At 49.2% G+C, this 13,755-nt stretch overlaps 2 protein-coding genes across 2 annotated transcripts; one reads left to right on the top strand and one right to left on the bottom strand.

Moving 5' to 3' along the window:
• Positions 1–1,591: 1,591 nt before the first annotated feature.
• On the top strand, positions 1,592–6,363 carry LOC135813830 (uncharacterized). Its single transcript, XM_065326847.1, has 2 exons — positions 1,592–2,461; positions 3,694–6,363. The coding sequence occupies exons 1-2, from the start codon at positions 2,230–2,232 to the stop codon at positions 5,895–5,897; spliced, it is 2,436 nt and encodes an 811-aa protein (XP_065182919.1). The 5' UTR covers positions 1,592–2,229; the 3' UTR covers positions 5,898–6,363.
• On the bottom strand, positions 6,310–12,027 carry LOC135813831 (uncharacterized). Its single transcript, XM_065326848.1, has 3 exons — positions 11,578–12,027; positions 10,464–10,921; positions 6,310–8,186 (listed from the first exon to the last, which is right to left on the bottom strand). The coding sequence occupies exons 1-3, from the start codon at positions 11,774–11,776 to the stop codon at positions 8,082–8,084; spliced, it is 762 nt and encodes a 253-aa protein (XP_065182920.1). The 5' UTR covers positions 11,777–12,027; the 3' UTR covers positions 6,310–8,081.
• Positions 12,028–13,755: the final 1,728 nt, after the last annotated feature.

Here is a 13,755-nt window from a genome sequence, read left to right as displayed (position 1 = left end):
GTCGAGCATCAAACAGATCGGGGAGGGTGTCATCATGGTTCCTCACAACCAGCGATCTACTTCAAGTACAGTAAATTATTCGTAGATGGACCGGCTAAGCAATGTCAGCAATACCGTTGTCTGATTGGTTTTGGCACTAGACCACTAGTAGATCTCCATGTAGCAGGGTCCGGAGGGCCGAATTCACCATCTTACTGGCTGAATTCACCATCTTACTGGCTGAATTCACCATCTTACTGGCTGAATTCACCATCTTACTGGCTGAATTCACCATCTTACTGGCTGAATTCACCACCGTCATACCGCTTTCGAGTCCTAGTACTTGTTCACCAGTGTCTTCGAGCAGATACTTATATCAAGCCAAATTGAAATGGCTCTTGCATGCCACGGGTATGTGCGACTGTTTATTTTGGAGTGAATATCCTTACCCTTGCAGGCGCACATGCACAAACCGCACACATTGTGTTCGTCACGTTTACCAAGGCTATGGATCTCATGGATGATGGAAGTGAAATCAGACTGCCACAAACACCAGACAGCAGCGCCTGCGCTGCCCTTCCTCATTTCAGTCTTACAGTTACCTTGGTTACTGTATAGATGTAGATGCTTCATAATTCCACGCCATGATGGTATACTAATGCGAATACCAATATAGTCACGGATGACGAGTGAACGACTACATATTTCATCTTCCCGTGTGTGCTCACTTGTGCGCGACGTACATGGGGTTAAAGATTGCAAGTACAAAACGGTTGTGAAACTAGCGTGTTACTTGTGATGTATTCCTGCGCGCGACGTCATAATGAGGTTATGTATCCATGTTTTGCCTGATGTGACCGTGTGACAATTATGTGTCTACGTCTACGTCTACCGTTCGCCTGCAGGAGAGGCTATGTACGTATGGATCATGGACGCGCCCTGCAAATATGCACATTAGTCATTACTGACTGTGATAATTATAGTCATGTGCAATGAAAACATCACACTGTGAAGTGCGATTTACGTTCACTGATTGGTGATTTTGACAAGTTTTATTCTTCGAAAGATCGATGGGATCCGGGAGCCTAGAGACACCCCTAACTAACTTACTTGAGCTATATCTGGCCCGTCTTTATGTTGTAGGGTAGAGACTGAGTGAGACTGAGTGAGACTGAGTGAGACTGAGAGGGATTGTTTATTTCTGTCAAGAGTGTTATCATGGTTATTGGCCGTGACTTCAGAAGATTTTGATGCCTGAAAAATTCACGGCATGATTTGTAGCCTGTTGAGTCTCGATCCCTTCTTTCCCGCCCATCGACGTGTTGCCGTGTGAAGATACACGTCATCACCGGTACTGCGGTAGAAGGAAGGCTAGCTGTAGTGTAGATTGTAGTCTGTAGTGTAGATCTACTGCAGTCTGCAGTACTGGGCCCGGGCGTAGATCTACCATGCTGTAGTGTAGATCTACATAACTACCGCGCAAGTGCGACAACGACTGCTGCTGAGTGCATGCTGTACCGTGTGACCCCAGGCCGAGGCCCAACACAACCCTTGGCCTTGCGGCGCTGAAATACGAACCTCCGAAGTGTGGAGTTTAGAGGAGGACACAATGAAGTCGTTCGTCTGCCAGCACAAGCAGTGCATCTGTACTAGAGATTAATTCAATCAGTTTAGAGAGTTGGGCAGAGGGGACTACCGAGGACTGGCTGGTTCTGCTACAAGCGTCCACAGCTGGCTTGCAATGCTAGTCGGGTCGCTTTTAGTCGCTGCGCTGACAGGTGCACCGTTGGCTCTTCCTCGTGCCGTCTCATTACCTATACGTGATTTGCTCACTGTCCGTCATGGCCTCGTGTTACAACTTGCCCTACATTCCCCAAGCTCATCCAAGCAGCTGCTGCATGGCGTGCCGTACCTCTGCCCAGGCCAGGGAGAGACGCTGCTGCCCTGCCGTCCAAGCCCTGTCAGACCAATTCGGCTGGGAAGAGCCTTGGAAGGACAGAGGACCAGAGACAGAGAACGGCGTTAGCGTTCGAAGCATTGCTGGACTCAGCCTCACCTTTTTCGGCAAGACGGTTATGTTTGTGGAGCAGTAGCGTGGTTGCTGTTTGACCTAGTAGATGCTGTGTTCTGCTGTTCGCAAGATGTGAGAAGTATTTCGAAGGACGGATCGAAGACAAGGCGAGAGGTGTGTGTATTGAAACTAGCTGGTCCCAGATGTAGTGTTCCCCGTGTCCTCGTGTCGCTTGGACCATGAAACCGAGAAGGAAGGGTGGAAGTGGGTGCCTCGTAGGTGGTAGTGACTCGTGTTGTACGTGCACAATGGACGATAGGCGGAATACCACTGCTGGTGCTCATAGTCCGTGGATAGTTCGTGTGCTTGTTGTTATGACGCTGGCTGCCTGCTGCGGTTTATTGGACGGCGTAGGAGCGAGCCCTGTACGGATGAGAGTGGGACGTTCTGCAAAGTCCAAACGAGGGTTATGTAAGTACTTGCCGTAGTGGTAGGACTGATTGAGGATTTGAAATTGGTGTAATGTCAAGGAGAAATAACTGTGCTGCATGTACTACATAGCTGGCATTGCTTTAAAGCCGAGAGGAAAGTCAGGCTCAGGTGAAGTGATGACAGCCTACTTCAGTATTCTGTTTCAACACTGCCATAGAATTATGACTGCTGTCATTTCTTGTCACTGCCTCCTCAATATTAAAACCCACAGGAGATGTGAAACACGTTCACCACACTTTTTCAGCTCCTTCATAAGCGGGGTAACGTTAGATGTAGTTTCTAATCTGGCTGAGGTGCAGTGCTGCACAGGTCATTATTGTTCTTGCAGGAGCATCCATACCTTATCCCTCCCCCCCCCCCCCCATCCCACTGTTCTAAATAATATTATATCAGCCTGCTGAGATATTGGAGACAGTACAGTCATGTATACTGATGGTGAGAGCTCCTGATGCTGGATAATGCTTAGTTTACATGTCCTCTCCATAGGTAGTAGTAGACCTTTGATCGCTTTCTTATTGCATGTATACCGTAACTAACTGTTTAGTGCAGTCCTTGTATGCATTAGACATAAATATGGAGGGGCTACCAGATGTGGTCATGTGTGTGTGTGTGTGTGTGTGTGGTGTGTGTGTGTGTGTGTGTGTGTGTGTGTGTGTGTGTGTGTGTGTGTGTGTGTGTGTGTGTGTGTGTGTGTGTGTGTGTGTGTGTGTGTGTGGTGTCCCATATGGTGCAGTGGTATGTGCAGTCGATTTCCAATCGAGAGGTTGCGGGTTCAGTTCCCGACGATTATGGTCGCACACGTCTTTCTTCTCTTTCTCATTCTCCTACTTCTTCTTTCATTCTCCTGGGTGGTTACCAGCAGCCAGTGTATGCCGGAGCATGTGGTGTGGTGTGTGTCGAAAATAATAATGGAAAAATGGAAAAAGAAAAATGAAAAATAGGGATTCACTGGCCAGATAAAGCCACTTCAATCAGCTGTGTGGTGGATACCAGGCTAACAATTAGTGGCGGTCAATTCATCAGCCTTGCAAGCTGTTGAATGGTGTAATCCCAGCACAAGTTGCTATGTCTAACATAGCTGTTCGCTATCATCGCTACCGCGATGGGCAGGTCTGAGGTGTGTATTGGGGGGGGGGGGGGTGTCTATGTGTCTGTGGGTGGGTGTTGCATGAAGTGACATGTCCTGTTCTCTATGTGTGGTCAACATGCAGATATCCAATGGCCGCTGAAAGCTCCAAAGTCCAATCCGTTCAACACGGCTAAGAATGGCTCGACGTTACAACCTCCCGGCGGCAATGCAGTGGGTGCACCGGGCGCAGTGCCATCGGCGGCATCACTGCTACAAACACACCCACCGCCTGCACACTTCAACAACCAGCAATACCCAGCCAGTCAGTATGCGGATCCAGTACCGCCCGCACAAGGTGGTCAGGCACCACCGCCAGCAGCCGGCGCTGAGCCACCACCGGCAGACCCAGTGCCCATAGATCCAGGCGCGGCGCCGGAACCAGTCAGTCCGGGATCGTCGGCAGTGAACCCATACTTTGACCACTACGCTGGTAGGCCACCGGGTTCCTTTTATGGCGGTGGTCCACAGGGTCATGGCCAGGGTCCCGGCGGCGGCGGCCAGGGGAACATGCGACCCACATACAGCCGCTTCTCCAGGTATCAGTCTGCGCATCATTTTGATCCCAGCGTGCCGAACGTCAGCTATTACGTCCTGTCTCAGGTCTGGCCCAACGGTCACTGCATGACGGCCGGGCGCAACCCATGCCAGGAACTCAACTACGAAGCAGACCTCTGGATACTCCGCGGCTTCTGGCCGGCGATTGCCCGTGGCGATAAGCACGTCAGCTTCTGCCGTGGCACTGCACTGCGGCCGCTGTACCGGCGAGCCTATCCGTCCGAGGGCAGGCTGTTGAACCTGATCGACGACCCGACTCTCATTGAGCTGTCCAGAGTCTGGCCCAATCTGGACTTCACTCCCAACGCCGAGCAGAAGTGGTCACGAGAGTACCGACGTCACGGCGTCTGCTCGCCATTCAGCACTGGCGTGTACTTCCACACGGCTATAGATCTTCATGCTCGCTATAACCTGTTCAGAGTATTAGAGGAGTCGCGCATCTACCCGGACGATATGTACACGTACAAGGCGACCGAGCTGCACCAGGCCATCATCGACGGCACGGGGTTTCGTGCCGCACTGTACTGCCGACGCAAGCAGATCAAGGATGCCACGCAGTCGGTTTGGGTCAACGTGCTGTACGAGGTGCGCATGTGTCTCGACACGGATCTCATGCCCATGAACTGTCCAGCCTTCGATATCCGTGCCGACCTGAGCGTGCTTGGTGGCAAACCACTGCCCTGTTACAATGACGTCTTGTATCCCAACTATCATTATGCCGATCCTGTGGCGGAGGGGGCAGAGCAAGCAGCTGGTAAGAACGCAACGTCCGTCATACAGGTGAAGCCAGTCGTCCAGCTGCCGGCTAGCTACATGCTACCCGACGGTCGCATTGTTCAGGCTCAGCCGGTCGCACCTGGTACACCGGCTGCGGGTCAACCTGGCCAAGTCGTGGTGGTCCCGGGTAGAGAAGGTCTGCCTGCTTTCAATGCAACCAAGCCAGGCGGCGGCAGTATTACCAAAGTGGGTACAACACCCTCGCCTGACACACACAAAAAGATCAGTATCAACCATCCCGACCTGCCCAACCGTCTGGTCATACACGTTCCCAGACAGCGTATTCCCATGGCCAATCGGCCGAGCGGTGCGGCTAGAGTGCGTGCTCCCGTTCTGCCCGGCGGGAATAGCTATGCACCACCGGGCAATGTCCAGTATCCCGCGCAGAGACCCTACCCGGAGGCTTTCGCCGGCGCACGGGACGCAGGCCTTCCTGTCGTTCACACCATTCACCACCGCGGCAAACAGATCCAGTCAGCGAATGGACCACCTCCGGGTGCCGCGGCGCACACTGATCCCATCTTGCAGCAGCCGATTGTGCCTCGTCCTGGATTCAAGGAGATACGCCGGCCAGGTGCCCCTCCCAGCGCCGCAGATCGTGTTGCCGTGTCGGCAGTACCGGCTGTCAATGTCCGAGATGGCCTTCCCCAGCCCAGGTCCACCCACCCAATGCAAGTCCCCGGCGCCAAGGATGCCCCCGCACAGTCGGGCAGCTCACACGCTGCTCCGGGACAGAGTGCAGATAAAGCACCAACGATCAATGTTGTCATTGGTGATCCACCAGCAGCGGCCCCTCAGCAGAAGCCCCCACCCCCTCCCGCTGCAGATCCCAGCGGACCGGACGTTCACATTGTTCTGAAGGGTCCGCCAACACCTGAACAGGCACAGCAGCTGATCACGCTCAAGAAGAAGAAGCTGGCTGGCGCTAGTGCTAACTCAGCTCCGGCGCGTTGATCTCTCAGCCATCATGATCATCCTCATCCTCATCATCATCATCATCATCCTCATCAACTTTGGTGACTACTGTACCCTATGTGCTGAACAACAGACTACACAAAAGCAGCAGCAGCAGCAGCAGTTGTTGATTTTTGACAATTTGCCCACAGACACACCGGGTGAATATTGACACCAGTGTAAAGTTTACCTGTGCGAAATGTCTGCCCACGACATGCCCCTTGCTTTGCAGATCGTCCAAGTATTTTCTGATATCCATGCTTGCATGCAAGACCAGTATCGATCGTTCACGACTGCGTTTCATTCGCACAGCAGCTGAAAGCCCTGCACACGATACGCACAGACCCCCCCCCCCCCACACACTCTCTGACTGCCGTACACACACAGGCCAAACTACGAGTTCCAAAGTAGAAGAAGGCACTTACATTTCTGTACAATGAAAGCAAAAAATTATATACTTTTTTTACATGCTGAGATGGCAGCTTTGATATAAACACAACTTAAACATACAAAGTAATTTTAAACACCCTAATTCCACTCCGATAGATTCTACGATATCGTTATGATGACTACTACCTAGTGCAGTCGATCATCACAGTCAACTGGGTATCGTGCAGGGTGGATGCACATGTTTGATCAGCGATCAGTTCCAATGATACCAATGCAAGATAAAAGAAGCGGGTTAAGAGAAGAGGTGAGCAAGAGTGTGCAAGTGTGTGTGTGTGTGTGTGTGTGTGTGTGTGTGTGTGTGTGTGTGTGTGTGTGTGTGTGTGTGTGTGAGGGACCGGGCGAAAATGACAACAGGGTATGGAAGGTCTCCTACAAAACAGTTTAATTTTTTGCTTAGTAAATAGGGTATAATGGCTTTAAAACCACTGAAATAGAAAATAATACTTCGAAGTAGAAAAGCAGAAGAGTAATTGGGGAGCTCTTAGGAAGTGGGTTTGTCAGAGAGCAGAGAGATTCACAAAAGCCTAGTGTGACAACTACAAGGAAGTGAGTGACTCAGTGCTGTCGGTAAATACAGCACATGACGGTGTTCGGTATCTACCGGAAACTGCATGTAGTGTATGTACCGACTAACCGGCCCTTACGGCAATAGCTCAGTGAAGCAAGTTGCCAGTCTGCCCAAGAGAACAGCAGACTACCAGGGTTGGTTACTGAATAGGATCACTGGCGTGGATGCTAGTTAACAGCAAATGCTGGGTAACGGCAGAAAGCTATGGGCTATGGGCTGCATCCAAACTGATGCTGGCGAGTTAGATCGTCCTCGAGGTCCCGTAGCGTGTGTCTGGGGGAGGATGGGAGTGGTGCAACTGTTTCCCACCAGAATTCAACATGCCACGCTGGCATCACGGAAAAGTAGTTTTTTTTAAGCTCAATTTCTTTCCTGGCATCAAAGTTCATGAGTCACATCAACGGCAGCGGCATCCGCTGTAGTTACTAGTATCCTATACTGGTGTGTGCATAGCCTATACTGGTGTGTGCATAGCCTATACTGGTGTGTGCATATGTATACTGGTGTGTGCATATGTATACTGGTGTGTGCATAGCCTATACTGGTGTGTGCATAGCCTATACTGGTGTGTGCATATGTATACTGGTGTGTGCATATGTATACTGGTGTGTGCATAGCCTATACTGGTGTGTGCATAGCCTATACTGGTGTGTGCATAGCCTATACTGGTGTGTGCATATGTATACTGGTGTGTGCATATGTATACTGGTGTGTGCATATGTATACTGGTGTGTGCATAGCCTATACTGGTGTGTGCATATGTATACTGGTGTGTGCATAGCCTATACTGGTGTGTGCATAGCCTATACTGGTGTGTGCATATGTATACTGGTGTGTGCATATGTATACTGGTGTGTGCATAGCCTATACTGGTGTGTGCATATGTATACTGGTGTGTGCATAGCCTATACTGGTGTGTGCATAGCCTATACTGGTGTGTGCATATGTATACTGGTGTGTGCATATGTATACTGGTGTGTGCATAGCCTATACTGGTGTGTGCATAGCCTATACTGGTGTGTGCATATGTATACTGGTGTGTGCATATGTATACTGGTGTGTGCATAGCACCACCAATCACTATACTAAAGTTAGCCAAGCTGAATTATCTGCCTTGAACTGATCGTACCGGTTATGCTCCCGTTCGCCACCATGCATGCTCTTAGCTATAGATCATCATAGGCCCTCCAAGCACCGAAGCCGTCATTCCTGTACGTCACCACATCATCACCGTCCGTATCGTCATAGTTACGCCGCGCCAGGTTGCTCATCTGCAAAGAATCGCACATGGTCCAAGACACTACAGTGATCTACGTGAAAAGTGTGTACCGATATACACACACATGTACTACATGTGTGTGTATATCGGTACACACCAACACACTAGATGTGTGTATATCGGTACACACCAACACACTAGATGTGTGTATATCGGTACACACCAACACACTAGATGTGTGTATATCGGTACACACCAACACACTAGATGTGTGTATATCGGTACACACCAACACACTAGATGTGTGTATATCGGTACACACCAACACACTAGATGTGTGTATATCGGTACACACCAACACACTAGATGTGTGTATATCGGTACACACCAACACACTAGATGTGTGTATATCGGTACACACCAACACACTAGATGTGTGTATATCGGTACACACCAACACACTAGATGTGTGTATATCGGTACACACCAACACACTAGATGTGTGTATATCGGTACACACCAACACACTAGATGTGTGTATATCGGTACACACCAACACACTAGATGTGTGTATATCGGTACACACCAACACACTAGATGTGTGTATATCGGTACACACCAACACACTAGATGTGTGTATATCGGTACACACCAACACACTAGATGTGTGTATATCGGTACACACCAACACACTAGATGTGTGTATATCGGTACACACCAACACACTAGATGTGTGTATATCGGTACACACCAACACACTAGATGTGTGTATATCGGTACACACCAACACACTAGATGTGTGTATATCGGTACACACCAACACACTAGATGTGTGTATATCGGTACACACCAACACACTAGATGTGTGTATATCGGTACACACCAACACACTAGATGTGTGTATATCGGTACACACCAACACACTAGATGTGTGTATATCGGTACACACCAACACACTAGATGTGTGTATATCGGTACACACCAACACACTAGATGTGTGTATATCGGTACACACCAACACACTAGATGTGTGTATATCGGTACACACCAACACACTAGATGTGTGTATATCGGTACACACCAACACACTAGATGTGTGTATATCGGTACACACCAACACACTAGATGTGTGTATATCGGTACACACCAACACACTAGATGTGTGTATATCGGTACACACCAACACACTAGATGTGTGTATATCGGTACACACCAACACACTAGATGTGTGTATATCGGTACACACCAACACACTAGATGTGTGTATATCGGTACACACCAACACACTAGATGTGTGTATATCGGTACACACCAACACACTAGATGTGTGTATATCGGTACACACCAACACACTAGATGTGTGTATATCGGTACACACCAACACACTAGATGTGTGTATATCGGTACACACCAACACACTAGATGTGTGTATATCGGTACACACCAACACACTAGATTACCAGATTACATTGAAAGTTGTGAACGCACATGAAGTTGGATCTTAGGCAATGGCTAGCTGTCATGAACACATGCATACGCATACCTCGGTTATCCAGAGCCTGAAGTTACGGGCACTTCAGTCTACCGGGCACCCTTTGGACGAGTTTTAGTGGAAATATGACTACACTTTCGTCACTTTTTGTGGGAACAGCGACTTCATATGCCATATCTCTGGCCTTTCCCCCATCAAAATGTATGTGATTCGGAGTTGCGGACATTTCAAAGTAACTTAGTTACGGGCAGTGGCCGGTCCCGGACCACGCGGATAACCCAGGTACATGATTGTACATGATTGTACTGAAGTACATGCATGTGCAGTGTAACCTGAATGTTTGTTGAGATATCGAGGCCGTTGCCACTAGCCATTGGCGGATAATGCTTGAAAAACTGGCAGATTCTGCTCGAAATGCAGTGAAATTGGCAGAACCATACCAACCTTATGGCAGGCACTTCCTTGTATTCCGCTCCATTTCTTTATCCACATACCAAACATGCATGAAACATACCGGAAAAAGTACTAGCATCACACACCATCTTGAAGAGCACTGGTCACTGTGCAACACAACACGTATGTCTGAAACTGACCACTGCCGGAGTACATCAGGAGATCACAGGGCAGTGCCAGTGGTGCGACCGGGGTCCGGGGTGTGACCGCAGGGGGGGGGGGGGATTTTTCGGCCAGCAGGGCACGGTTTAGCGCTCACAGGCACTCTGGGCGGACCACCATGGACGAACAGTGGTCTGGCCATGGTCGTACTGGCCGTACCGTGCGAGACGCCCCATGTACACGCTTAAAAAAAGCAGCAGAAGTTAAATGACACATACTTACCTGGTAACCACTGTACCGTAACTTCTTTCTTCGGCTTAGATACCAGACGACTACCACAACTAGCAGCACAGCAGCCAGTGATAAACTGACACCAATTGCAGCCACAGCTCCCGCTCCTAGGCTTCCCGAGGCGACCACGGGCGGACTGGCGTCGAAACCTGTAGTCGCCCGTGACTTTGTCACCGTAGCTGATGACATCATGGGTGAGGTTGATGACATCATAGTGCTCTGCACAGATCTATCATTAGGTACCTTAGATGGAACCACGGTTACATGTTCAGTTGTCTGCTGGTCTGCTCTGTCACCGGATGATGTGTCGTCACTAGTAACCGGTGCCGGGGATGATCCAGACGCAGCGTCATCACCACCGTCGCTTCCCTGGTTACCACCGCCGTCCGCGGGAGAGACGGGAGCAGCAGGAGTTGGTGCAATGCTATGGCTGTTGATCACAACCGCACCTGCAAGCAAGAGTTGGTTGATTCCAGGCAACACGCACAACCACATACCAATACTAGTTGCCTTACAACACTAACTTCACTACACTACTGAACATTGGTACACAGCTTGGAAACCCCGATACTCAACACTGGCAACATGCATATACTAGAGTACTATTGATCCAATAGTGGAGATCGAGTTCTAGGCAGGCTATCAAATTGGCTCTTTGTGATAAATTTGTCAGATGCTAGGATATTTTACATGTACGTTTACATGCACGGCTAATCCAATGCTAATCCAATGCTAATCCAATGCTAATGCTAACCCAATGCGGATGCATGTTCTCATGTTTGTTACTAAAATAACATTTCTGCTCCATGATTAGTATCAACAGGTAAATGGTTTCATGCATATGAATTTCATCATGTTGTCATGTCGCACTATCTGACAGTACAATTAATTTATTATCTCGCTACCTTGGTGGACTGTCAGTCATAACTACTATTGGGCCTTTCTCTTTACATGCATACTATGGGCTCAACACTTGAACACCCGAGTTTTAATTTCATCTACATTTTAATTTAATTCCCTCACATGAAAAATGACTCTTCAAATGAGTTTTGTAGTTTGGGCATGGCTACTGCTTACGCATTGCAGAATCTGAATTAAAATTCACCTGTTGTTCCTATCCCCACTGCTGGTCGCTCTGTGGCTGGTTGACCGCTGCTCCAATCCGGACAGCCAACGAGTAGCACAAATAGCAGCAACAGCGCTACACGGACTCCTAGTCGTGACATCGTGTCCGGGAACTCCCTACTTCTCTGCGCTGCTAACGTTGAAGCACAGCTGCTAGTACTAGCGATGCCATTCTCCATGTTGCTGCTGCTGCTGCAGCATTGTCAACCGCCAGCCGCACTAGCACGTAGATGCACCTTCTCTCGGACACTCAATGATAATGTAACTCATTCAAGGAAAGCAAAAGGCTTTCTCATTTGACAAAATCGTATCTCAGTCTCTGAAAATTTTGCCTCCTGCCGAGCGTTTGTTCGGACGTTACTCACGTTAGTCGTTACGTCAAGCGACACATATACATGACTCATTATTATGAGTATAGACGTCAATATCAACGGTCAAGTCAAGACTCAAGAGCGAGTTACACGTCACTACATTAAATTTTAGCTTTCGTCCTTGACTATGTTCATATGATCATGTTCATGTTGCCATTGTTGGCGGCCGGCTTGAGTTGCTTGATATAATGACCCCGGGTCGCGGAGCAGAGTCTACATCAGTACATGGTCTACGACTACGACTCGTACTCGTAGATCTACGAGTAGCGTTCAAGATCGTCTGACGGCTTCACAAAACCACCTACTCAGTACTGAGACCTACAAAGGCGTCATTGTAGTACGTGTATGTATCTGCGTCACGGACGCCGTCCTTCGGTCATGTAGCAGCCTCCCTGGCTTGGCCCTTGTTTGTAGATCTACCCATTCTTTCTCGGGCAGTAAATCCTTACTGCTATCCAGGTAGTGGTGCATGGTAGCGACTTCGGAGATACTAATAATAATAAGAAGAAGAAGACGAACGTTCATAGGAAAGATGCTCCCCACACCGGAGCTCACGCTTTTCCGCCGACTGACTTGACACTTGACTGACTCACAACTGCCATCCAGAGCACACGAGAAGTCCATCGAACCTTCGACTCGGCAAACCTGCAAGAAAGCACCATTCCCCGCTCAACACACAGTATTTGGGGGAATTCACCCCTCATCAGTTGAGCTTGAGTAGGCTGAGGAAGATTGTGTCCGAAGAGCACCACTTATACCTAAAAAATGTCTTTAGTGCTCTCCAGGCCAAACCATCACCAGGGATACAAACTTACACGCTCCGTTTCCAGCGCGACAAACACCTCGTGAAAATCGCACCTAGATATCAGCGCGAATCAGTGTCGCGATTTTCACGAGGTGTTTGTCGCGCTGGAAACGGAGCGTGTAAGTTTGTATCCCTGGTGATGGTTTGGCCTGGAGAGCACTAAAGACATTTTTTAGGTATAGTGGACGGTGAGAACACAGTCAGAAGTATAGTTGGTTGCTCTCAACACTGGTCTGTCTGGAGCACGGGCCTCCCCCTCGGCCGGACCTGAATTATCACCTGACTGGCTCACAGTTACCACGGCCAGAGCACACGAGAAGTCCATCGAACCTTCCACTCGACAAACCTGCAAGAAAGCATCACTCCTCGCTCAGTGCACAGCTAGTGTTTCGGGGAATTCACTCCTCATCAGTTGAGCTTTTGACGTTTTGTAGGCTGAGAAAGATAGTTCTACACAATCATGCACATCCATGGGCCATGGCATGATCTGAGCGCCACTGACTGACGTCATTGCTGTGTACTAGTATCTGGTGTTTACGGGGTGTTCGTCGCCTGGAAGCGGAGAGTCGCTGTAAGTAACATTAGTACTGTTGTACATGTAGTTTATATCCCTGGCCTGGTGATGTTTTGGCCCGGAGAGCACCACATACATGTACAGCTCATCAAGCCTACACATGTACATGTTAAAAGTGATGCTTCCCAGGCACTTTTCGCCAGCTCAACTGATGAGGGTTGAATTCCCGGAAACACTGTGTATTGAGCAGGGAGCGGTGCTTGCTTGAAGGTTTGCCGAGTGGAAGGTTCGACATGCTTTTTCGTGTGCTTCAGATGCAGAGAGTCGTGAGTCAGTCAAGTGTCAAGCCATTCCGCAGAAAGCACAAGCTCCAATGTTGGGAGCAACAGACATTCTGACTGTGACTTTCATCCGAAAGGGGGGTTCCCTCGAAGAGGGGTCCTGCAGCATTATAACCGCTGTCTACTC

Source organism: Sycon ciliatum, chromosome 4 (genome assembly GCF_964019385.1).
Source record: "Sycon ciliatum chromosome 4, ocSycCili1.1, whole genome shotgun sequence".
NCBI lineage: Eukaryota > Metazoa > Porifera > Calcarea > Leucosolenida > Sycettidae > Sycon > Sycon ciliatum.
Note: the sequence above shows the minus strand (reverse complement) of the source record. Positions and strands in the feature narration are given on the sequence as shown.

Coding starts and splice junctions, on each gene's coding strand:
- LOC135813831 (XM_065326848.1), bottom strand. CDS start 11,776: ATGGAGAATGGCATCGCTAGTACTAGCAGCTGTGCTTCAACGTTAGCA. Junction 10,922..11,577: donor AGTGGGGATAGGAACAACAG/GTGAATTTTAAT, acceptor TCTTGCTTGCAG/GTGCGGTTGTGATCAACAGC. Junction 8,187..10,463: donor TACGGTACAGTGGTTACCAG/GTAAGTATGTGT, acceptor GATTCTTTGCAG/ATGAGCAACCTGGCGCGGCG.
- LOC135813830 (XM_065326847.1), top strand. CDS start 2,230: ATGAAACCGAGAAGGAAGGGTGGAAGTGGGTGCCTCGTAGGTGGTAGT. Junction 2,462..3,693: donor AAAGTCCAAACGAGGGTTAT/GTAAGTACTTGC, acceptor GTCAACATGCAG/ATATCCAATGGCCGCTGAAA.